The sequence below is a fragment of the Pseudophryne corroboree genome, chromosome 12 (genome assembly GCF_028390025.1).
Source record: "Pseudophryne corroboree isolate aPseCor3 chromosome 12, aPseCor3.hap2, whole genome shotgun sequence".
Taxonomy (NCBI): domain Eukaryota; kingdom Metazoa; phylum Chordata; class Amphibia; order Anura; family Myobatrachidae; genus Pseudophryne; species Pseudophryne corroboree.
In genome coordinates this window covers 106,599,128-106,624,831 of record NC_086455.1, presented here as the reverse complement: position 1 = coordinate 106,624,831, position 25,704 = coordinate 106,599,128, and the positions used below count along the sequence as shown (strand labels likewise).

The 25,704-nt window shown below is 44.4% G+C and overlaps 1 protein-coding gene and 1 long non-coding RNA gene across 6 annotated transcripts in view; one reads left to right on the top strand and one right to left on the bottom strand.

The window, feature by feature from the left end:
- MIPOL1 (mirror-image polydactyly 1) overlaps nucleotides 1–25,704 on the top strand; it is a 921,515-nt gene that overhangs the window by 420,330 nt on the left and 475,481 nt on the right. For 4 of the 5 annotated variants that reach the window (XM_063947849.1, XM_063947845.1, XM_063947846.1 and 1 more), the window contains 3 exons: nucleotides 11,716–11,845; nucleotides 15,209–15,242; nucleotides 15,998–16,183. In XM_063947849.1, the coding sequence (XP_063803919.1) occupies nucleotides 11,716–11,845; nucleotides 15,209–15,242; nucleotides 15,998–16,183 (350 nt within the window). The remainder of the gene's footprint in view (nucleotides 1–11,715; nucleotides 11,846–15,208; nucleotides 15,243–15,997; nucleotides 16,184–25,704) is intronic. The other variant, XM_063947848.1, reaches the window with a different exon arrangement.
- LOC134980861 (uncharacterized) overlaps nucleotides 4,618–25,704 on the bottom strand; it is a 199,385-nt gene continuing 178,298 nt past the window's right edge. The window contains exon 3 of the long non-coding RNA XR_010190482.1: nucleotides 4,618–4,914. This is a non-coding gene — a long non-coding RNA (uncharacterized LOC134980861). The remainder of the gene's footprint in view (nucleotides 4,915–25,704) is intronic.

The following is a 25,704-nucleotide window of genomic DNA, read 5'->3' as shown; positions in this document are numbered from 1 at the left end:
GTGGGTGATCGTGTGTGGCTGTCCACGAAGAATTTGAGGTTGAGAGTTCCCAGCATGAAATTTGCACCTCGCTACATCGGACCCTTCAAGATTGAACAAGTCATCAATCCTGTTGCCTACAAGTTACAGTTACCATCCTTCTTGAAAATACCCAGGACATTTCATGTTTCTTTGTTGAAACCGCTGATCCTGAATCGGTTTCATTCCGCACTTCCTCCAGCTCCCAAAGTTCAGACTCAACGGGGAGTCGAGTACGAGGTGACCAAGATTTTGGACTCACGTTTCCGTTACGGTCAGTTACAATACCTCATTGACTGGAAGGGCTATGGTCCTGAAGAACGCTCTTGGACCAATGCCTCAGACGTCCATGCTCCTGCCTTGGTCCGAAATTTCCACGCAAAGTTTCCTTTAAAGCCTAAGAAGTGTCCTGGGGCCACTCCTAAAGGGGGGGTGCTGTCACGATCCGGGTATCTGGACGCCATTACTTACCCTTCAGATGCCTCCTGAGGCTGGCTCAGCGTTCCAGGACCGGATCCCATCCGTTACACTGATGTCCACATTCCTGCCTCCTCTCCTGTCACTCTGAGACGCGGTCACCGCGGCGCCATGTAACATCTGGAATGGCGTTCCCCGCGGCCTCCACCGCTGTCCCTGAGTTCCTGCATGCAGAGTGTCAGAGTGGCGATTACGTCAGCCGCGGTCTCCGCTGTGCCCGCGTGGTTTAGATGTGCAATCATCAGTCTGGCGTCTCCTGTGGCCGGCGCCGCCATTGCTGTTTCAATTCTCACATGGATTACAAACCAAACTTCCCTCCAAGTGTCTGCATGGGCGCAGCCATCTTGGATTTTGTCATCTGATCATTTCCACCAATCTGCTGTCTGTATTGTTAATCTGCATAATTGCCTAGCCAACCCCTTCCTTGCTGCAGGTATAAATATGCTGTGCCTGAGCAAGGAAGGCGTCAGTGCTTTGGTTGTCTAACCTAGTTCCAGTTTGTCTCTCTCCTGTGGTTGTCTTCCAGGTTCCAGCTCCTGTCTCCAGACTTCTGCTATAGAGACCCGCACCAGCATTCCATCTGCGGTGTAGCCTGACTCTCCGATCCATTCTGGACTCACCTGTTTCCAGCTACAACAATCACCTGCTTCCAGCCCAGCTTCCAGCAGTGTACAGCTTCTCTTAAAGGGCCGGTGTCCTTTCTGCAGTTTACCACTCTCCACCGGTATTATTATTTCACCGCTCTCAAACAATCACCTGCTTCCAGCCTAGCTTCCTGCAGTGTACAGCTTCTCTTAAAGGGCCGGTGTCCTTTTCTGCAGTTTACCACTCTCCACCGGTATTATTATTTCACCGCTCTCAAACTTCAAACTTCATTATTATTTCATCGCTCTCAAGTTCGTTTATTATTTAACTGGTTCCAGCCAGTATCCACTCCGTACCAACAACAGTCTGGTTCCAGCCAGTATCCACAGCAGCCGTTTTACCTTCAGCAGCCCAGCCTTTCCTGGAACATCAGCTGGTACGATCCTGGGTTCTCTCCATTGCTACAGTCAGGCCTGGTAAGGACTTTCCAACTAGAAGATTATAAGAACTGTCTCACACTACCAGTGCCTGTGGCCCTTGCCACCCTGTAGTACCCAGGAATTGTATTTATCCTCTGTTGACTTTTATGTTTCCTTTTACTGCTGCTGTGTTACGGAGTTTGTCATAATAAACATCATTGACTTTTATCCTGGTTGTCGTGGTCACGCCTTCGGGCAGTTATTGTACATGTTACTTACATGTCTAGGGGTCTGATACAACCTCCCAGGTTCCGTTACATCTCAGCCCCTAAAACTGAGGCTGCCTCCCGTCAGCTCAGGCCCTCAGTTGTGACAGTTTCTGAAACAAAATACTCGTATTTATAAATGTATCTTTCTCCCTCAGAGTTCCCCTTGACCCTGTTCCTTTTCTACAAAACAATTTTTTGATGACCCAAAGATGTGCGCAGAAATAGCAGCTTTAACAAGATCAATTCCCTACACAGGTGTCACCACACCCACCAAACTCAGAATGTATATAGAATTAAGGGAAAAGACAACTCGTATAAGCGCTGCTAATAGAAAAATAAAAGGAAATTAAATGTTCTTCATACGTTCTTGAGATCTTGTTTCTTGTATTTCTTAAATCCTTTTTTTTCACTCAAGAAGGGTTCTCATTGATAGGTTGTAAGCATGTAGAAGGAAATAAATCAAACAATGTGTAGTATTGTCAGCAAATAGAAACAAACTTTATCCAGCCCATAGGATCCCCCAGTGGTAGTGTGACGATATTTCTAGATAAACAACCGCGTACCCCGACTCACACGAAAGACTCGTGGATTATGTGCATAAAGTTTTCTTTAATTACTCCTTAAAATCCCATGTGGATATCACCAAAATATGAGATACGTACCCCACTTATAGTAAGGAGGTGTGAAAACATATAAAGGTATCTTTATCTGTGAATTGCATAGTTGATAATCGTACCACACTTACAGAGAAAATAATGATGTGAATCCTATCTGGGTTTGCTTTTATTCCATTGTCTCAGACAATCTCCTTCAAATAGTCCAAATGGAAAAATATCCAGAATACAAAAGGTGGTATATACCAGTTCACAGAAAAATGTTTATTAATTACAAAAATCCCATAGGTGGGGTAAATCAACATCCAAAAATTTACATACAAGTAAAAAAAACTGATAAAAACAACAGGAAAACCAAGGAAAAAAAACAAAAATTCACTATGTGAGGAGTCCGGAACCCCAAAACAAACAAAAATCCGGGGTTTTACCTTGAGCTCCTGATGATAAAACAATATAGTGTCACAGTGTCCAGTTCTGTCGACGCGTTTCGGCTCAAGTAGGAGTCTTTGTCAAGACTAAGGCCGTAACGTATCAACAGAACTGGACACTGTGACACCATATTGTTTTATCATCAGGAACTCAAGGTAAAACCACAGATTTTTGCTTGTTTTGGGGGGTCCGGACTCCTCCTCACATACTTTATTAATGTGCGAAATTTCATGATATATGTCATCTCCCATTATTAATGACGTTTGATACTTTCGCCTTCTGGAAATTCATCTCATGGTAGCGATTGATTTCTCCCATAGTACTTGCCTTTATATGTACGCATGTACACCTGCTATGTTTTTTCATAATGTCATTTTATTTTGTAAAAATTCTGAAAATCTTCAATAAATATATAAAAATAAATAAAAGGAAAATAAATAAAAGAAAAATGTGGAAAGCAAACGAACAAGAGGTTTGTTTAGTAAAAATACAGATAAGCTATACAGCTATATTGACCATTTTTGCCCAGCTTTATTGCCGTATTTGTATCAATAAGCATTCTGGGACAGACCATGTGTTATTGCACCGTCCTGGTGAGGCAATAATTCACCTTGGTAATGTTTTGCGCAAATGCGAAAAACGTCTTTATTCTTACAACGCTACAAGATTGAAAAATACGACAAAGTAAATCGGGCCTCTGGTATGCTTAGACCCACAATCTTCCAGTTTACCTTCTCATCTTTTTCTACTGCTACCCTGCAGATCTTTAGTCTATGTCCCTTTTGTCCAAGGAAATAAAAACACTGACCCACAAATGAGTGGACAATAAGCTCAGGAAATTTTTGTATTTTAAAATGTTTCCTCCTTCCATCTGGCAGAGACAGCATCGCAATATGAAATTGGTTTCTTTGCCATTCGGAATAGATTGTTTTCACTTCTATTTGTCAATTAGATGTTTTAAGATAGATGGAATAAATTAATTAGATTCAAAATAGTTTGAATTAAATGATGTACTTATTTTGTAATGACAAATTTTTATTCACACAATTATCATTCGCAAAATATGTTGAGATACTTAATAAATCAGATATCTATTTCTGCCTTAATTGCATATTTAAAAAAAAATCAACACATTAAGCTACTACATTTACAAATGTGCTTTCTTTTATGTGATATGACTTTGCTTACTTATTTGTTTCTCTGTCACTTTCCGTTCTGTGTTTATTCCTGTGTTGCTCCTCTCCTGAAACGTTTCCATATTTGTGTACACCCTTTATTCTCTCATTCTGATATTGCATTGTTCTTTCATTCATTATTTTGTGCTTTCTCCAGTCTTCCATTATTCCCCTTCCTGCTGACATCCACTATTCTTCTTCCTCTGGCTCTGGATTCTGTCTAGGATTAACCCCAAAACGATGGGGAAGGAAGTTTATGAGGCACACAAGAAGCTCTTTGGAATATTAATCAGTTTAGAGCGTTTAATTCTGTTTGACTTTTGCAGACACATTTCTTATTAACCTTCTCTACAAAGCCATCTTTCTCTGGTCTGAAAGAAAAGATAAAAACCTGTTCCTCTAGTAATTAAAAAATAAAAAAAAATCCAGACTTGGTTGCATAAATCACTTCTCCCATACATAATTAAATTATTAGTAGGACACTGTGCTGTCAAACTGTAGTAAATATTGCATGTGTGTTTAATATATATATATATATATATATATATATATATATATATATACAATTCTAATATATAGACTGTACTTTTAAACAAGTAATTGAGAATCATAGGAGAGTAATTACCTGAATTTTTTCCGTGTTTAAAAGTCCTGTGAGTTTTGCAGGTTTCTGTTTTCAGTCTATGTGTGATGGAGTGCACCCAGGCATATTATTATTGATGTCGATCCATAGATATGTATATTGTAATGTAAGGAACGTCTAGCTCCTCCTTCTTGTCAGCTTTATGCATTCAGTGTGGTGGTAGACATTAAAGCAATGAACAAGAACCTATATCTCCAGTCCAGTGGGGATATACAGTAGGTGATCATTTAGGTTAGACTTGCCAGGGACTTCCACCAGGTAGTACCCCCAATATGCGACAGACATCTGAAAGGAATTATTAGAAATGTCAGAAAGGGCCCCTAGACTACAGCATCACGCGGCTTGCCCAACTTTAACTAGAATGCCCCTCACTGGGTAGAATGAAAGACATCTCCAGAACTTTTGGCATCAATCCCCAGTTTTCACTTATTGTTGCTTGCACACCAGGTGGAAAACTATCACCTTGGCACAAAGTCTTCTCCTCCAAGAGAAGAAAAGAGGGAAGATAGTCTCAATGTAAACACAGAGCATGCTCCCCTATTACACTCTTGTCACCTTGACTGGTCATCCAATACAGAGCCCTGTGTGAAAATTACGGAAAACTCACCCATACATTATTGTTCTAATGGACTTCTACCCCAACAGGTATCTAACTAACAATAAAGGTCCCTAACTGCAAATGGCCTAGTGTATTAACAACAACAACAACAACAACAGCCTGTTTCTAACTTTGGCTGTAATGCACTAATAGCACTAACCATAATACACAGTGCTAGTGAAGTCCGTACAAGCAATTGAGAAGAACAGCAAGGTAGTAAATGCAAGCTACAGAATACACTCTGTATTTGTTCGGGGTAGATATTACATTTCTGTTTGTTATTCAGGAGCATTAAAGCTTAGTTTCTCTCTGTTGACAGGAATTAGGAACCCCAAGAGCCCTAGAACCCTTCAGCTGTTATACTGTCTTTAGACCCTAGTGCAGTGGTTCCCAAACTTTTTTGAATCACGGCGCCCTAGAGTATCAGAATTTTTGTTCACGGCATCCTCAGGCCAAAAATTTCTTATTGGGAAATTTAGAAAGAAATATTAAATTAAGTAAATTGTGTTTATATATCGGTCTTAGGTTCAATTTTGTGGTAAGGATCAGGATTTACCGTATATACTCGAGTATAAGTCGACCCGAATATAAGCCGAGGCACCTAATTTTATCACAAAAACCTGGGAAAACTTATTGACTCGAGTATAAGCCGAGGGTGGGAAATGCAGCTCTAGCCGTATACAGCCCTCATATTGCCAGATATGCCCTCATACTGCCAGATATGCCCTCATAGTGCCAGATATGCCCCCACAGTGCCAGATATGCCCCCACACTGCCAGATATGCCCCCCACAGTGCCAGATATGCGCTCATACTGTCAGATATGCCCTCACACTGCCAGATATGCCCCCGCAGTGCCAGATGTGCCCTCATAGTGCCAGATATGCCCCCTCCGTGCCATATATGCCCCCCCCAAGTGGCAAATATGCTCCCCCAGTGCCAGGTATAACTTACCCTCCGCCGCTCCCGCGCTGTTTTGTGAAGGAGAGACACGGAGGGCACAGCGCGCGCCTCTCCTGTGTCCCTCCTGCGTCTCCGGCGGCCGCGGCGGGTCTATTAAATGATGTGCCGGTTCGTGAGCCAATCAGAGCTCACGAACGGGTACTTAATTTAATAGACCCGCCGCTGCCGCCGGAGACGCAGGAGGGACACAGGAGAGGCACGCGCTGTGCCCTCCGTGTTCCTCCTTCCCACTGACTCGAGTTTAAGCCGAGGGGGCTCTTTCAGCACAAAAAAAAGTCCTGAAAAAGTCGGCTTATACTCAAGTATATACAGTACTTTTGTTTGTCCATATATGTTATGATTGACAGCTACCAGAAGTGATTTTGCCTATTACATTGACCATAAATAATTAAAATTGGTCCTGGACCACCAATCCAAGACACCCCTGAAAGTGTCCCGAGGCACCCCAGGGTACCACGGCACAGTGTTTGAGAACCACTGCCCTAGTGCCTTCATATGCTTTTGCCTTTTTGTTTGATTGGGCCTGGCTAGAAAACTGCTTTGGCCAGAAAAAGAGCATTGGTGGAAAAAGGGTTTAAGCGATGGAGCTGAAGCATTCTTCTTACTAGAACCTAAGAAGGGAGTCTACAGGCCTTTGGTCTTATGGCCAAACTTAATTGCTGCACAGGCCTAGTACCCAGATTTGCCGCACCCACGGCCTAATGCTAGTACTAACACTGATGGCCTAATGGTTACATGTAAGAGGTAAGGGCTCACTGTTGCACTCCTTAGTTGGAGGAGGCAGCAGCAGGTAGCTTGGTATAGCTGTCTTTTTAGTTTGCTTTTGTTGTAGAGCCCGGTAAAGTTAAACATGGTACAAGTGTGGAAAAAATAAACAGCCACTGATAACTTGCTCATACCTGGATTACAGTAGCGTGAGTACACATACAACTAGTTTACACATTCCCTTCCTACTCCACTTACCTCATTTACTTTCTACTTACATTATATAACAATTAGGTCCCTAAACAAAGTTGTAATATTTGCTAAAAAAACACACAAAAACCTAAAATAAAGAAATGTTCGGTAGAGAGTCTCATTTGACTAAGAATTACCGGATATTTGATAAGCTTGTTTAAAAATGGAATTATCCAAATATAATGGTAAACATCTCCCCTTCCACATCGGCGGAGGGAGGATTTTCCTCGCTGGCTCACACAGCGGGTGATAATATTTGTGAATGTAATGTAACTGCTCTGAACCTTCACTGTGCAAATATTGAAGTATATTGCAAGTCAAAGAAAGAGAAATAAATCTGGGATGATGCAGTTATATTTGCATTGCTCTAATTAGCTTGATTGTGTTTAGTTGTATTGGTTTGTGTGCAGTGTGTTGTGTTTGTAATAAAACTGTTGTACTTAGCTTATCAAACTACATCTGACTGCAGTTCTATAGACTATAATGATTCTGGACTTGGACTTGAGTACCCTAAAGGGAGCGATAATCTAAGCAATCTGACTAGATTGCTTAGATTTTCAGCAAGATCGCTCCGTGTGTAGCCCTAACAGCGATAGCGATGCGCAGCCTCGCGCATCGCTATCGCTGGTGCTAGATTGGCCTGCCGTGCAGGCCAATCTAGCGGGTCGCTCACTTCCCCTGCACCCTCAGCACAGATCGCGCTGTGCTGAGCGGCGGGCGAGATGTGTGATGAGCGGTTCGCTCAGCACACATCTCTCCCACATCGTCCTATCTATATGGGCCTTAACAGATCTTGTAGTCACATGGCTTCATGCTGTAGAGCTTCCAGTATATATTTGTTTGCTCAATTACACTACAGAAAAGATTTGCGTCATAAGTTAACAGTACAGTAAGTCTTTGCCAAGTACTAGAATAATTGTGTCAGATGCGACCACATGGCAGTGTAGCATCAGACAGGTTACCCTATCCGTTCTCAGCCTGATTCAGACGCTTATTAAATCTGGTTCGATACGTGGGCATTTCATAGCTGCATTTGGCGTCACAGTCTTCTCACATCAGTCGTTAGAATCCATAGGGATCTAGTCATAAAAAAAACACATCAATTCTGTGATAGCCTTCACAGTGGACTTTTGCGATGCTTCCCGGTACAAAGCATGGTGACGCCTTTAGCTATATACTGTAGCTTCTAATGTTTATTATGCAAATAACAGAGAAGATTGCGTCATAACTGTACAGCATGCTTACCTACATTTTCAGTCTCCTCTCCAGGAGAAGCCCGGACCAATTAGATTCTAGCTATTATCTTCTAGAAGATGCCTGATAAATTATAAATAGAATCTGATTGGTTGCTATAGGTAACATCTCTAGTTCTAAAAACTCACACTTTAGTAAATATACCCTTAGGTTTCTTACTGTAAATGCAATTAAATATTTCTGTTTGACATGGCTTGGACATGTGCATGTCATATCACAATAACATTGTTTTTATTATTACACTGAGTGTATTAAGCCAGAAGTCCATTTGTGGGCATTTCACTCTTGTCAGATTCTTCTTTACCTGTATAAGAAGGGTTGCTGCTATTTCTGTTTCGAGAGACCAAGTACTTCAGTCTTTCACCATAGAAGTACTAAAATCTTAACATAGTAATGCTGTAGTCAGCTGGCCCAGCTTCCTGTGTCTGCAGTCATCATTACAGTCTGGAACTCAGTTTGTTTAAGGCAGGGGTGGGGAACCTTTTTTTCTACCAAGGGCCATTTGGATATTTATAAAATCCTTTGGGGGCCATACAAAAATGATCAACTTAAAAATGAGTCTGCCCCCTAGTAGTTATGCCCCAGTAGATATGCCCCTCAGTGGTATTGTGCGCACGCACCAAATAATGGGTGTGGCCACACAGAGCGTGGCCAATTAAATTGGGACGAGATACACATATGCCCCCAGTAGTACAGGGTCAGATACAAATATGCCGCCACAGTGCCAGATACACAAATGCCCCACAGTGCCAGATACACAAATGCCCCACAGTGCCAGATACACAAATGCCCCACCAAGTGCTAGATAGACATTGCCCTACCAAGTGCCAGATAGACATTGCCCCACCAAGTGCCAGATAGACATTGCCCCACCAAGTGCCAGATAGACATTGCCCTACCAAGTGCCAGATAGACATTGCCCCACCAAGTGCCAGATAGACATTGCCCCACCAAGTGCCAGATAGACATTGCCCGACCAAGTGCCAGGTACACATTGCCCGACCAAGTGCCAGATACACATTGCCCCACCAAGTGCCAGATACACATTGCCCCACCAAGTGCCAGATACATATTGCCCCACCAAGTGCTAGATACACATTGCCCCACCAAGTGCCAGATACACCTTGCCCCACAGTGCCAGATACACCTTGCCCCACACATGCCCCCCACCCCACTGTGCTGCTCACCGCTGCTGCTGTGTGTGTCTGTCAGGGGAGGAGAGTGCAGCATGCGCCTCTCCTGCCCCTTAGGGCTCAGTCCAGCTGCGGCGTGTCTCAGCTGTCAGGGGCCAGGCAGGGAGGAGAGTGCAGCTATGTCGGGCAGCGTGTAGGACCTCAAACCAGCTGCTGGTTCCTAAGCCAATCGGAGCTCGCGGATTGGCAGCGGCGGCTCCTGATTGGTTGCTGGTCTGCGAGCTCTGATTGGCTCACGAACCGGCGGCTGGTTTGAGATCATACTTACCGCTGTGGCCAGACATAGCTGCACTCTCCTACCTGCCCTGACAGCTGAGACACTCCGGCGCCGAACTGAGCACAAAGGGACAGGAGAGGCGCACGCTGCGCTCTCCTCCCCTGACACACAGCAGCGGGCCGGAACAAGTGGCTTTGCGGGTCTTATACGGCCTGCGGACCGGAGGTTCCCCACCCCTGGTTTAAGGGAACACTTCAGCATTAGGAGGATCAGGGCACAGTAAGAGAAAGTCCTGTAACTGGGAATTGGAGGCAGTAGTGACTGAGGAAGAGAGAGACAGAGCAGGGGAATAAAGGGCCTAATTCAGACCTGATCGCTAGGCTGCATTTTCCTACAGCCTGCGATCAGGTCTGAATTGCGTATGCACCACAATGCGCAGGCGCGTCGGTCTGCAGCAACGGGATCGGCGGGCAGCGACAGGATGTGCGAGAAAAGCGATTGCACGGGCGATCGCAAGATGACTGACAGGAAGAGGCCGTTTGTGGGTGGCAACTAACCATTTTTAAGGAGTGTCCAGAGAAACGCAGGAGGGACCAGGCGTTTGAAGGGAGGGTTTCTGACGTCAGCTCCGGCCCCGATCATCGCACTGGAAGAGTAAGTCCTGGGCTGTGCAGAGACTGCACAAACTTCTATTTGTGCAGCTCTCCTGAACATGTGATCGCACACCCGTACAGTGATTTCCCCCTCCCCCTGTAGGCGGTGACTACCTGATCACAGGGATTCAAAAAACGCACCCTAGCGATCAGGTCTGAATTAGGCCTAAAGTCTGGTGATATTTTTGAGTGAAGAGATGTATGTTGGGGCTTTTGTTAATGACTTGGTATTCGGTCTATAGATTTATACTAAAAAGGTCTACAATCAATAGGTCGACCACTAATGGTAGACATGCATTAGGTCGACAGGGTCAAAAGATCAACATGTAAAAGGTAGACAGTTCAAAAGGTCGACAGGGTCAAAAGGTCAACATGGCAATGGCATGTGGTCAACACAAGTTTTTTATTTTTATTTTTTTCAGCTTTTTCATACTTTAGATTCCACGTGGACTACGAATGGGAATAGTAACATGCCCCTGCACCTTGCCCGAAGCATGAGAGGAGACGTGGTACACTAATGGGGCTTGTTTGGTCAGGAAAGTCTACCTTTTTTGTGTTGACCATTTCTATATCAACCTTTTGACCCTGTCAACCTTTTCTACTGTCTGTCTATTCTATGTCGACCTTTTCACACTGTCGACGTAATGCATGTATACCAGTAGTGGTAGACCTATTGACTGTAGACCTTTTTAGTGCAGATGTAATAATCCACACCCAATGACTTTGCATGTTCTTAGAAGTAGGCAGATTATATAGAGATTGGCATAGCAAGACACCAGCAGAAGGGTTAAGTATGATTTACCGGTGACTGGGATGCCGGGCGTCCGTATACTGACATCCCGGCAGCGGGGCGAGTGCAGAGAGTCCCCTTGCAGGTTCTAGTCCTACTCTATGGGTGTTATGGACACCCACGAGTGAGAATAGTCTTGTTGCGCCGGTATTCCGACTGTTGGTCTTGCCAGCTGTATCCTGGACGCTGGGATCCCGACAACCGGCAAATTGGGATCCCAACAACCAGCAAATTGAACATATACCCAGCAGAAGGATGTTTGGCTAGGAAACTTACTCTAGCTGCTGTAGGGGGGAGGCCAGCAAGGTGGGAACTTCAGTAAAAATGCAAAACTGTGAGTGACCGAAATACCCTGTACACTTTTATATGTCTAGCTGTGAGATAAATGCATATTTTGGACAGGTGTCTATTATTCATTTTACATGGAGCTCAGTTATGATTAACTTTTTATATCTTTTACAGCACTAGTGGAAGAAGTGTACCGTGCTCAGCGCGAGCGAGATGAGGCTGTTATGGCTCGACTTAGATTGGCAAACCAAGAGCGGGATGAAGCCCTGATCCGTGTCCAGCAACTCCAGCTATTCCTCAGAGAGTAAGAACCATTGTTGCAGTGAGCCCACATAAACCCACAACATTGTCTTCAGAACCATCAAATAAGTGTTTTTCTAGTTGACTGTTCAATACAGAACTAATGGGAACCTTTCTAACTAACCCTTCTCTCACCAAAGGATCAATCTTTCTTTCTGAAATACTGTAGTGAAAATGATGTGCTATCACCATTCTTTATTCTTCTCCATTATCTGCCAGCTGCTCCACTTCATCCTATACCCTGCTCTGTCCCACAGCATCCCCTTCTTCCATGTATATAATTACCCTGTGTCCAGGTCTGTCCCGCGCTCGCTGCAGTGAAAGCCGTTGGAAAGCAGCAGCTCCCACTGTGCATGCATGTAAGAGGCAGGACAGACCTTATTATGTAGATGATGTATGGTCCACGTCAATGTGTGCTAAACACAATCGTGACAAATCATTTTCTCTAATGACTAGACACTATAGACCAGGGATGGGGAACCTTCAGCCCTCCAGCTGTTGTTGAACTACACATCCCAGCATGCCCTGCAACAGTTTTAGCATGGCCAAATAGCAAAACTGTAGCAAGGCATGCTAGTATGTGTAGTTCAACAACAGCTGGAGGGCCAAAGGTTCCCCACCCCTGCTATAGACCAAGAAATGGCGTTCTCTTCAACCTGCGACTCCCCAGCTGCTGTGGCACTGCAAGTCTCAGAATGGTGGCCTGATAATCTTAGCAAATGCATCATTACCAAATGCTTTAATATCAGTGGTGGGCAGACTACTGATGTTCTACCACTGCGTACTTACCAGGCCTAACGTGACGTGCCAGCCTTTGCTGCTTCTGACGTAGAAACATCTGATCAGTATGCATTCGTAACAGGCTGTGAAGTTGTGATATATAATGTCAATTTTTATTTTCTATAGTTTATACACTGGTTTTCTTGGTTAGACATTTTATACGCTCAAAGGAAAAGTATTCTAAAGAACTGTATCCAAGAAATCCAAGCTTTGTGCATACATGTAAGTCTAATAGCATGTGGAAACATTGACACCAGCATAGAGGCATGTCCCAGACTGACTCAAACATACACAACTGTACCAGCAGTGACACTGTCAGATAAACATTCAGATACTGGCCTTGAAAGAGTGACAGTGCAGGGGCCAAGAAGCCCACACACAAACAAATACAATGACAGAAGGGCATAGAGCTTTTGTATACTTACGATCTCATGTCAGACCGTATCTTTGGTTATAATTTAGGATTTGCAGCATTCTTCTTAATTAATACTGGAAGGATGATATCAAAGCTATTTCTAAATAATCAACAATGCAAAGCTTACTCATAATGTAGATATGGAAAAGGGTGAAGCAAATGCTAAGATATATATATATATATATATATATATATATATATATACATTATAAATATACATAGTGTTGATCGGTATCCGGATGATAGGTTGACCTTAATTGGGTCGACACTAATGGACGACAGTGCTCATGGTCGACAGGTGCAAATGGTCGACATACATGGTCGACACGGCTTTTTTGTGGGGGCGGGGTTCATTTTTTTCTCCTTTTTCATACTTTACCATCCACGTGGACTACGTTACCTTGCTTGAAGCATGGCGAACGAATGCGGTACACTAATTGGGGTTCCATGTGCTGTGACGGTGAAAATGGCACAAAAAAAATAAATAAAAAAAGCTGTGTCAACCTTGTTTGTGTGAACCATTTGTCATAAATATATATATATATATATATATATATATATATATATATACAGTAGAAGCAGAAAGTACCGGCTCTCCCATCAGCTGTACACCCGCGCCGGGTGCCCGCAAGATAAAGTTCAATAGACACAAATGGATGTGCGGCACTCCAGACGACTTAAGTAACGAGACTCAGGCAGTAAATGAAAGCAACGTTTCAATGTTTAACACATCGTCTTCAGGTTAAGCCTGAAGACGATGTGTTAAACATTGAAACGTTGCTTTCATTTACTGCCTGAGTCTCGTTACTTAAGTCGTCTGGAGTGCCGCACATCCATTTGTGTCTATATATACAGTATATAGATATAATATAGGGAAGGAGCATGGACGAGAAGCCATCTGGGGTTTCACTGCATGGCATACAAGGGGGAGAGGCACTGTGTCCATATTAGGAGGTTAAGGGGCCATTTTATTGGATGGGGACCCCACAACTTAGTTGACTTGGGGCCCCCACAAGCCTTAATCCGACCCTGCTTCCAGATGGTTTAAGGGGTCGTTTGGCACGACTGAAGCCATAGTGCATGAGGACACATCGGTATGTGGAGGCCTGGAACTGTAGATCCTTCTGCCCCATTGTTAATCTGGCTCAGGCTCTTAAGTAACTGAAAGTAAGGATGTTCTTATGGTTGGTGAATAATTTTTTCTCATGTATAATCTAGATTTGTCTCTCTAAAATTAATTTAAGAAGGAAGATTCGCACATTGCTACAAAATACTGCCTCAAGAACAAATAATCATGAAAAATAGCTCCTGCAATATTCCCAAAAATACTTTTAATGTGATGATCAGTAGGACATGGAGTAGTCCATTTATTAGGACACTAAAATATATATATTAAAAAATATTCCTGATGACGGTTTTGCACAGTAAAACTGAAACGTAGAAACTATGGTTTAGTACGTTCTTGTATAGTGTACCTTTTGAGTGCTGCCGACGGAACCACGCTGTATTCTAATATGTATACGGACGGCACCGGGTCATATGAAGCAAGGAGTGTCGGATTTAATGAATACGCTATATTAAAAAATACAGATATCTGAAGAAAGAATAGTATATTGTGTCTGTAGTCACCTTTGTGGCTAAGCTGAGACTAGTAGAAGTTCGATTTCATCAACCCCTTGTCTTTGAAAGGAGCAAAGTGCTATAATATTTCTGGGGATCAGCTCAATGCTTTATATAGATCATTTACCCACACTTCTTTCTGCTAGGAATAAAAAGTAAGGAAGCAAAAACCCTAATTAAAAGTGAAACGATCAATAAAAACATGTGAAGATCCTGCTTTACCAACCGGTCTCAGCACATATGAAGAACTGATCCCTGTAGCCGTATATTGCGGTAAACATTAATAAGTTAACAAGCTGCAGACGAGGAGAGATGAGCTCGGCATTATTGAAAGATACAGCAGAACAGCTGGCTCCGTAATTCATCGGGAGTGCAGGGCGTCCCCTGAAGACACTCACTGCAAAATTACTTCAACTCCCAAAGATTTAGAAAAAGAATTCATTTTGCTTCTGAATTGAGGAGCAAGTAGTTGGCCACTTAACGCTTCTCTCTGTCTCTCCTCTTGTGTTTTCATCCTTACGACTTCTCATCCTCCTTTTCTCTCTTGTCTAGGCTGGATGATATTAACCCTGAAGATGGTGACATGGTAAGCAGCCTCCCAAAGAGAGCCAACGCTCTATTTTTTTTTTGTGTCTCTAGATTAGGCCCTGTTTGAATGTGTTAAGGTAGTAATACCACTTATGGTGGAGCTCCACGGACACAGGTATCAGTAAGACAGAAGCACTCACTCAACTCAGTTGTTCTATTTACTGTATCAATCATGTTGATGTAGATACACTCCTCGTTTGTTATCACATGATATTCTGTATAAAATATTCCAGTTAAAGTCAGTTATTTCACTTCTACATGCAAAACCAACACTGGCTGATATATTCATAGTAAAGTTAGCGTGGAATAAATATTTTGTTTGGGATCCAGTGATTACTAATTTTAGGGCTTGTAGTTATCAAATTCAGATTATACTTCAAAGATGGCTGATGCTATGTCTGAGCAGAAAGTAATGCCTAATTTATCATATAGACATTGTCAGGTTTCTCCTGTGTTTTTTTGTCTATTAACATGATGTTAACTATATAGTATACTGTACTGTATATATAATACATTATAAAGTGAGTTTGTTTGCTATACCACCACATATCGTCCTACTGCTTTAAATGCAGTACCATGGAATTCAATCTGTCACATTTTCCTTTCCAGTGTGCGTGCGTGCGTGCGTGCGTGCGTGCGTGCGTGTGTGTGATATTGAGTACAGATTAATTCAGTAAAAAATGGTGAAGTCGATTGTGTTTAATTGTCATTACAAGTAAAATGCACATTTTGTATATGTTTGCCACAATTCAGGAATGTTTCCCTCAGACTCTACAGGAATTGCTGGGCAGACTGGGGGAAGCAGAAGGCGGCACTGACATTCAGCAGAATGGAGAACTTATTTTGGAACGTATCAGGAGGAGTCGGGAAAGACGAGAACAAATCACAGCTGAGGAAATGGGCGCAGTCATCCAAGAGCGGGATGCAACCCGTGCCCAGGTAGGAATATTACACTGACGTGAATATTACTGCAGTCTGTTACTAGTCTGTCAACAATGCTCAGCCTGGGCCAGTTTTATGCTTCTGAGATTCCGGAAACAAAAAACTTACCAATAATCAGCCACAATGTATGCAGGCTCCAGTTTTCCAACTTTTTAAATCTCACCAACATTATGTCAATATCTGTTTATCTTTGTTACTTAGTTTGTGAATTGTTATTTTGTTATGTATTATGCCTGTGCCAAATATTATCAAACAATTAACATAACATCACTAGGAGAGTGGCCCCAGAATGAATGTCATGCCTGAAAATGGTCCTATAAACATTTAAAGGATGATGATGATGATGATGATGATGATAATGATTATTATTATTATTTTGTAAGATGGTAAGTGTGGTGGTTGATTTATCATTTTGATAAAGTTTTGATCAAATATGTCAATGCCGTTCTACTGATACAAGATGACCGCATCCAGAGAGCTACCTACATGAAAATAAATATCTTCAATATAACCTCTCTCTCTGTTGCACCTGCATACAGGTTATAGAGAATGATGGTAGGACCTAGCAGTTAGCCTAAAGCAGGGGCCTATTTCTAAAATAATATTTGCAGGATATTCCGCAAATATTAAGGATGCCCCAAATGTACCATGGAACGACTGCAGCAGATCCCCTCCATTTCCAAAAGCAGCCCCTATGGGTTTCTATGGGGGCTGCAAAGCTGTTGATTTCGGAGCTTGGCCCCCAATAGGATAACTCCACCTCCAAATGGTGTTACCCTATAGTGGACTGTGGACTAATAATTTTCTACCCATGGTGACACATGCTCCAGTCGACAGCTACGCATGTACAGTGTTCACTGGGGACCTGAACCAGGAAGCTAGTGTGATAGCTTTACTCTATCACACTGCTGTCTGCTCTTCATCAGGATGGGCTTTTGATCAGAGCCCGTCTCCTGGCAAGTCTTAGAAACTAAAGATGAAATGTGTTGGCTGCAGGAGCACACTCTGATTCACTGTGAGCCTGCTTTGGGAGCTCCTTTTGGAGCTGTAACCAGAAGTGGACAGAGGGGAGAGAAGCTGTGTCTGACACAGCTGAACTACGCTGTAAGTCCTGGCTTCATACAGTGTGACTGTGAAATTGGGACATCAAATTAGTTTTTTATGTGGGCGCCCCATCTGGACACCAGCCCTGCATCTTAGGGAATGGCTGAGACTGTTTACAGGGACTGTAAGGATCCCACACATGATATCTAAGGAACTATGGGCCTGATTCAGGTTTGTTAGCAAAGCAAAAAAGCACACGCTTGGGCAGAACCATGTTGCACTGCAGGTGGGGCAGATGTAACATGTGCAGGGGACCGCAGGCACTTAAGAGATACAGGCAGCGAGGAGCTGTGCGCCCGCAGCCCATACTGATACAGAGTTTCTCCTGGTGTGATTGCCGGAGCGTGCATATAGTAGCAACACAATAGCTTGCTAGCGCTCTATTATGCACGGCAATACCATGCCAGCAGGCTATTTAAAGCAAAGATGTGTGTGGACATATCTATATATTATTGAATAATCCTAGAGCACAAGTTCTTAAACTCAGTCCTCAGGACCCCACACAGTGCATGTTTTGCAGGTAACCCAGCAGGTGCACAGGTGTATTAATTACTAACTTGACACTTTTTAAAACATCCACAGGTGGAGCTAATTATTTCACTTGTGATTCTGTGAGGAGACCTGCAAAACATGCACCGTGTGGGGTCCTGAGGACCGAGTTTGAGAACCTGTGTCCTAGAGATAACGGACGTTATTCAGTAAGGATTGCAGATTTTGCCTTTCTCTATCGTCCTAGTGGATGCTGGGGTTCCTGAAAGGACCATGGGGAATAGCGGCTCCGCAGGAGACAGGGCACAAAAAGTAAAGCTTTACGATCAGGTGGTGTGTACTGGCTCCTCCCCCTATGACCCTCCTCCAAGCCTCAGTTAGATTTTTGTGCCCGGCCGAGAAGGGTGCAATCTAGGTGGCTCTCCTAAAGAGCTGCTTAGAAAAGTTTAGCTTAGGTTTTTTTATTTTACAGTGAGTCCTGCTGGCAACAGGATCACTGCAACGAGGGACTTAGGGGAGAAGAAGTGAACTCACCTGCGTGCAGGATGGATTGGCTTCTTGGCTACTGGACATCAGCTCCAGAGGGACGATCACAGGTACAGCCTGGATGGTCACCGGAGCCTTGCCGCCGGCCCCCTTGCAGATGCTGAAGTAAGAAGAGGTCCAGAATCGGCGGCAGAAGACTCCTCAGTCTTCTAAAGGTAGCGCACAGCACTGCAGCTGTGCGCCATTTTCCTCTCAGCACACTTCACACGGCAGTCACTGAGGGTGCAGGGCGCTGGGAGGGGGGCGCCCTGGGAGGCAAATGAAAACCTATTTTGGCTAAAAATACCTCACATATAGCCTCCGGAGGCTATATGGAGATATTTAACCCCTGCCAGAATCCGTTAAGAGCGGGAGACGAGGCCGCCGAAAAAGGGGCGGGGCCTATCTCCTCAGCACACAGCGCCATTTTCCCTCACAGAAAGGCTGGAGGGAAGGCTCCCAGGCTCTCCCCTGCACTGCACTACAGAAACAGGGTTAAAACAGAGAGGGGGGGCACTAATTTGGCGTTAGAAATATATAATAAAGATGCTATAAGGGAAAACACTTATATAAGGTTGTCCCTATATAATTATAGCGTTTTTGGTGTGTGCTGGCAAACTCTCCCTCTGTCTCTCCAAAGGGCTAGTGGGTCCTGTCCTCTATCAGAGCATTCCCTGTGTGTGTGCTGTGTGTCGGTACGTGTGTGTCGACATGTATGAGGACGATGTTGGTGAGGAGGCGGAGCAATTGCCTGTAATGGTGATGTCACTCTCTAGGGAGTCGACACCGGAATGGATGGCTTATTTAGGGAATTACGTGATAATGTCAACACGCTGCAAGGTCGGTTGACGACATGAGACGGCCGACAAACAATTAGTACCGGTCCAGACGTCTCAAAAACACCGTCAGGGGTTTTAAAACGCCCGTTTACTTTAGTCGGTCGACACAGACACAGACAGGGACACTGAATCCAGTGTCGACGGTGAATAAACAAACGTATTCCTTATTAGGGCCACACGTTAAAGGCAATGAAGGAGGTGTTACATATTTCTGATACTACAAGTACCACAAAAGAGGGTATTATGTGGGATGTGAAAAAACTACCGTAGTTTTTCCTGAATCAGATAAATTAAATAAAGTGTGTGATGATGCGTGGGTTCCCCCCGATAGAAAATTAGGGGAGGTATACCCTTTCCCGCCAGAAGTTAGGGCGCGTTGGGAAACACCCCTTAGGGTGGCTAAGGCGCTCACACGCTTATCAAAACAAGTGGCGGTACCGTCTATAGATAGGGCCGTCCTCAAGGACCAGCTGACAGGAGGCTGGAAAATATCATAAAAAGTATATACACACATACTGGTGTTATACTGCGACCAGCGATCGCCTCAGCCTGGATGTGCAGAGCTGGGGTGGCTTGGTCGGATTCCCTGACTAAAAATATTGATACCCTTGACAGGGACAGTATTTTATTGACTATAGAGCATTTAAAGGATGCATTTCTATATATGCGAGATGCACAGAGGGATATTTGCACTCTGGCATCAAGAGTAAATGCGATGTCCATATCTGCCAGAAGATGTTATGGACACGACAGTGGTCAGGTGATGCAGATTCCAAACGGCACAAAGGTGTATTGCCGTATAAAGGAAGAGGAGTTATTTGGGGTCGGTCCATCGGACCTGGTGGCCACGGCAACTGCTGGAAAATCCACCGTTTTTACCCTAAGTCACATCTCTGCAGAAAAAGACACCGTCTTTTCAACCTCAGTCCTTTCGTCCCTATAAGATCATATCTGCCCAGGGATAGAGGAAAGGGAAGAAGACTGCAGCAGGCAGCCCATTCCCAGGAACAGAAGCGTTCCACCGCTTCTGACAAGTTCTCAGCATGGCGCTGAGACCGTACAGGACCCCTGGATCCTACAAGTAGTATCCCAGGGGTACAGATTGGAATGTCGAGACGTTTCCCCTTCGCAGGCTCCTGAAGTCTGCTTTACCAAGGTCTCCCTCCGACAAGGAGGCAGTATGGGAAAAAATTCACAAGCTGTATTCCCAGCAGGTGATAATTAAATTACCTCTCCTACTACAAGAAAAGGGGTATTATTCCACACTATATTGTGGTACTGAAGCCAGAAGGCTAGGTGAGACTTATTCTAAAAAATTTTTGAACACTTACAAAGGTTCAAATCAAGATGGAGTCACTCAGAGCAGTGATAACGAACCAGGAAGAAGGGGACTATATAGTGTCCCGGGACATCAGGGATGCTTACCTCTATGTCCCAAATTTGCCCTTCTCACTAAGGGTACCTCAGGTTCGTGGTGCAGAACTGTCACTATCAGTTTCAGACGCTGCCGTTTGGATTGTCCACGGCACCCCGGGTCTTTACCAAGGTAATGGCCGAAATGATGATTCTTCTTAGAAGAAAAGGCGTCTTAATTATCCCTTACTTGGACGATCTCCTGATAAGGGCATAGTCCAGGGAACAGTTGGAGGTCGGAGTAGCACTATCTCGGATACTGCTACAACAGCACGGGTGGATTCTAAATATTCCAAAATCGCAGCTGATCCCGACGACACGTCTGCTGTGCCTAGGGATGATTCTGGACACAGTCCAGAAAAAGGTGTTTCTCCCGGAAGAGAAAGCCAGGGAGTTATCCGAGCTAGTCAGGAACCTCCTAAAAACAGTGCATCATTGCACAAGGGTCCTGGTAAAAATGGTGGCTTCCTACGAAGCAATTCCATTCGGCAGATTTCACGCAAGAACTTTTCAGTGGGATCTGCTGGACAAATGGTCCGGATCGCATCTTCAGATGCATCAGCGGATAACCCTATATCCAAGGACAAGGGTGTCTCTCCTGTGGTGGTTATAGAGTGCTCATCTTCTAGAGGGCCGCAGATTCGGCATTCAGGATTGGATGCTGGTGACCACGGAGCCCAGCCCGAGAGGCTGGGGAGCAGTCACACAAGGAAAAAATTTCCAGGGAGTGTGATCAAGTCTGGAGACTTTTCTCCACATAAATATACTGGAGCTAAGGGTAAATTTATAATGCTCTAAGCTTAGCAAGACCTCTGCTTCAAGGTCAGCCGGTATTGATCCAGTGGGAAAAACATCACGGCAGTCGCCCACGTAAACAGACAGGGCGACACAAGAAGCAGGAGGGCAATGGCAAAAACTGCAAGGACTTTTCGCTGGGCGGAAAATCATGTGATAGCACTGTCAGCAGTGTTTCATCCCGGGAATGGAAACTGGGAAGCAGACTTCCTCAGCAGGCACGACCTCCACCCGGGAGAGTGGAAACTTCATCGGGAAGTTTTTTCCACATGATTGTAAACCGTTGGGAAATACCAAAGGTGGACATGATGGCGTCCCGTCTGAACAAAAAACGGGACAGGTATTGCGCCAGGTCAAGAGACCCTCAGGCAATAGCTGTGGACGTTCTGGTAACACCGTGGGTGTACCAGTCGGTGTATGTGTTCCCTCCTCTGCTTCTCATACCTAAGGTGCTGAGAATTATAAGACGTAGAGGAGTAAGAACTATACTCATGGCTCCGGATTGGCCAAGAAGGACTTGGTACCCGGAACTTCAAGAGATGCTTACAGAGGTCTTATGGCCTCTGCTGCTAAGAAGGGATTTGCTTTAGCAAGTACCATGTCTGTTCCAAGACTTACCGCAGCTGCGTTTGTCGGCATGGCGGTGGAACGCCGGATCCTAAGGGAAAAAGGCATTCCGGAAGAGGTCATTCCTACCCTGGTCAAAGCCAGAAAGGAGGTGACCGCACAACATTATCACCACATGTGGCGAAAATATGTTGCGTGGTGTGAGGCCAGGATGGCCCCACAAAGAAATTTCAACTCGGTCGTTTCCTGCATTTCCTGCAAACAGGAGTGTCTATGGGCCGCAAATTGGGGTCCATTAAGGTTCAAATTTCGGCCCTGTCGATTTTCTTCCAGAAAGAATTGGCTTCAGTTCCTGAAGTCCAGAAGTTTGTCAAGGGAGTATTGCATATACAACCCCCTTTTGTGCCTCCAGTGGCACTGTGGGATCTCAACGTAGTTCTGGGATTCCTCAAATCACATTGGTTTAAAACCAGTCAAATCTGTGGATTTGAAGCATCTCACATGAAAAGTGACCATGCTCTTGGCCCTGGCCTGGACCAGGCGAGTGTCAAATTGGTGGTTTTTTCTCAAAAAAGCCCATATCTGTTTGTCCATTCGGACAGGGCAGAGCTGCGGACTCGTCCCCAGTTCTCTCCCTAAGGTGGTGTCAGTGTTTCACCTGAACCAGCTTATTGTGGTGCCTTGCACCTACTAGGGACTTGGAGGACTCCAAGTTGCTAGATGTTGTCAGGGCCCTGAAAATATGTTCCAGGACGGCTGGAGTCAGGAAAACTGACTTGCTGTTATCCTGTATGCACCCAACAAACTGGGTGCTCTTGCTTCTAAGCAGACTATTGCTAGTTGGATGTGTAATACAATTCAGCTTGCACATTCTGTGGCAGGCCTGCCACAGCCAAAATATGTAAATGCCCATTCCACAAGGAAGGTGGGCTCATCTTGGGCGGCTGCCCGAGGGGTCTCGGCTTTACAACTTTGCCGAGCGGTTATTTAGTCAGGGGCAAACACGTTTGTAAAATCCTACAAATTTGATACCCTGGCTAAGGAGGACCTGGAGTTCTCTCATTCGGTGCTGCAGAGTCATCCGCACTCTCCCGCCCGTTTGGGAGCTTTGGTATTATCCCCATGGTCCTTTCAGGAACCCCAGCATCCACTAGGACGATAGAGAAAATAAGAATTTACTTACCGATAATTCTATTTCTCGGAGTCCGTAGTGGATGCTGGGCGCCCATCCCAAGTGCGGATTGTCTGCAATACTTGTACATAGTTACAAAAATCGGGTTATTATTGTTGTGAGCCATCTTTTCAGAGGCTCCGCTGTTATCATACTGTTAACTGGGTTCAGATCACAGGTTGTACAGTGTGATTGGTGTGGCTGGTATGAGTCTTACCCGGGATTCAAAATCCTTCCTTATTGTGTACGCTCGTCCGGGCACAGTACCTAACTGAGGCTTGGAGGAGGGTCATAGGGGGAGGAGCCAGTACACACCACCTGATCGTAAAGCTTTACTTTTTGTGCCCTGTCTCCTGCGGAGCCGCTATTCCCCATGGTCCTTTCAGGAACCCCAGCATCCACTACGGACTCCGAGAAATAGAATTATCGGTAAGTAAATTCTTATTTTTAGCAGAATCTGCCATTTTTTTTCTCCGCATGCTGGGGGCCGCCCATCGCAGGGCAAGACAGCCCAGCATGCTACCAACCACCCACCCACTGCGATCACGCTGTAATTTCGATCGTGCCACAATTACAGTGTGGTCGCAGAAACTGTGGATGCAGAAGTCCCGCCGCCATTTTTTCGATCAAAGCGGCTGCATGTGACAAGCAGCCGCCCCGAAAACGCCACCAACACCTTCCCCCCCCCCCCCCCCCCCCCATTTTCCCAACTACGCCCCCAGAAACGATCGGTCGCTGCCCTCCTCCCACTTTGCGAACGCCTCTGCCTGATTCACAGTTATTGCGACCCAAACACATTAAATGTGCATGCATTCGATTAGCGATGCAACCTGAATAACCCCCTATATTGGCAACTGCTGTTTATATTCACTTTCACTTTGGGAATTTATGCAAAATGTTTATCAGATCTGCATTACAAATGCGGAAAACATCTAATTTAAAAGGTGGGCCTGCACACTCAGCGATGTGGAAAAGTTCATGAGTACCGTGACTTTTTTTTACTTATTATAGGACAAAAATGCAGAAGCACACTTTAAACACTAAAGACATGCCCATCACAATAAGAAACATTTGCATATTAGATGCCGAAATGTTTCTAAATAAATTAGTATCTGAAGAAAACTTAAGGGTTGTTAGTGCACATTTTGTACAAATATTTTTATGTGTGTTTTTTGTATTATTTTTGGGCAATTTTCAGCATTGTACATGTCTTGTTTGTGTCGTGTTTGAGACTTCCCCTTTCTGTATTTGCCAAACTGTATTTGTCTTTGCAGTATATGTAATAGCTTGTGTGTAATTTATGTTGTGTGTACATTTTTGTACATTTTCTTGACATTGATGGTATAAGGTAATTTACTATTTATGAGGAGGCATTATTTTTAATATCATATGGGGCTATTTTAGCAAAAAGGACATACAGTACTGTACATATGTGCATTCATTATTACATGATCTCATCTTGTAAGTTGTACATTTTTATATTTGCACCAGAAGGGGGTTCATTATTGCAGCAAGTCAGCATAGTATGTTCTGATCTACGTATGTCCTGCCAGCCAGTGGGAGCACTTCAGCCAGGGCACCTTGCGGAAAGGTCCAGAATGGGCTGGGGACATAGACACAGGGCAGATATTTTGCAAATGCAGTCTGATTGTGCTGTCCTCTGCACCCCCACCCTCCCTTAGTGACACCAGGAGCATGGAGACCTCTAGGTGTTACGCCATTGCTGCCAACTGTCCACACTGCAGTTGACTCTATCTTGATGAGCTAAGTGATGTACATACCTATTTCAGTGGGAGCAAATCCTCAAAAATAGGGAAATGCAGTCACAAAAGAAGAAAACATTACGTCTGCTCTGCCATTTACTGAACCTTTGTAAGTGACCTGCGTTGTTGTATGTAGGTTAGGAGTGGTTAAGTTATTATTCTGCACAGGACAAAATATTGCATAACTCCAGCTTTGAAAGTTCTTGATGGATATCCCATTTTCCACCATGTTCATTGACACTCTTCTTATTGTACCAATCAATGATCCATGTTGCTTATCAATTGAATTCTTTCATGAGTCCATATTCTCAGTTGATCGCAGCAGCAAACTTGTTAGCAGTTTGGCAAAACCATGTGCACTGCAGGTGGGGCAGACATAACATGTGCAGAGAGAGTTAGATATTGGGTGGGTTATATTGTTTCTATGCAGGGTAAATACTGGCTGCTTTATTTTTACACTGCAATTTAGATGTCAGTTTGAACACACCCCACCCAAATCTAACTCTTTCTGCACATGTTATATCTGCCCCCCCCCCCCGCAGTGCACATGGTTTTGCCCAACTGCTAACAAATTTGCTGCGTTCAACTCTGAATTACCCCCATTGTTCCTTTAAATTTGGACAGCAAGAGGGAATTCAGTTGAGAGACTACCACTTTTAGCACCGTACAGGCTGTAATACAGATTGATGCCTCCTCATACACCACATTGGTCACATCAACAAAGCTTACACCAGCCCTTTGGCTGGTGCAATGTTTCTGTCTGACCATGGCCTTCTGTGCTTGTGGCTGTGCATTGACACACCTGCAACAAACCCTGATACGCCTTTTGAATGGAAACAAATTTGCATGCAT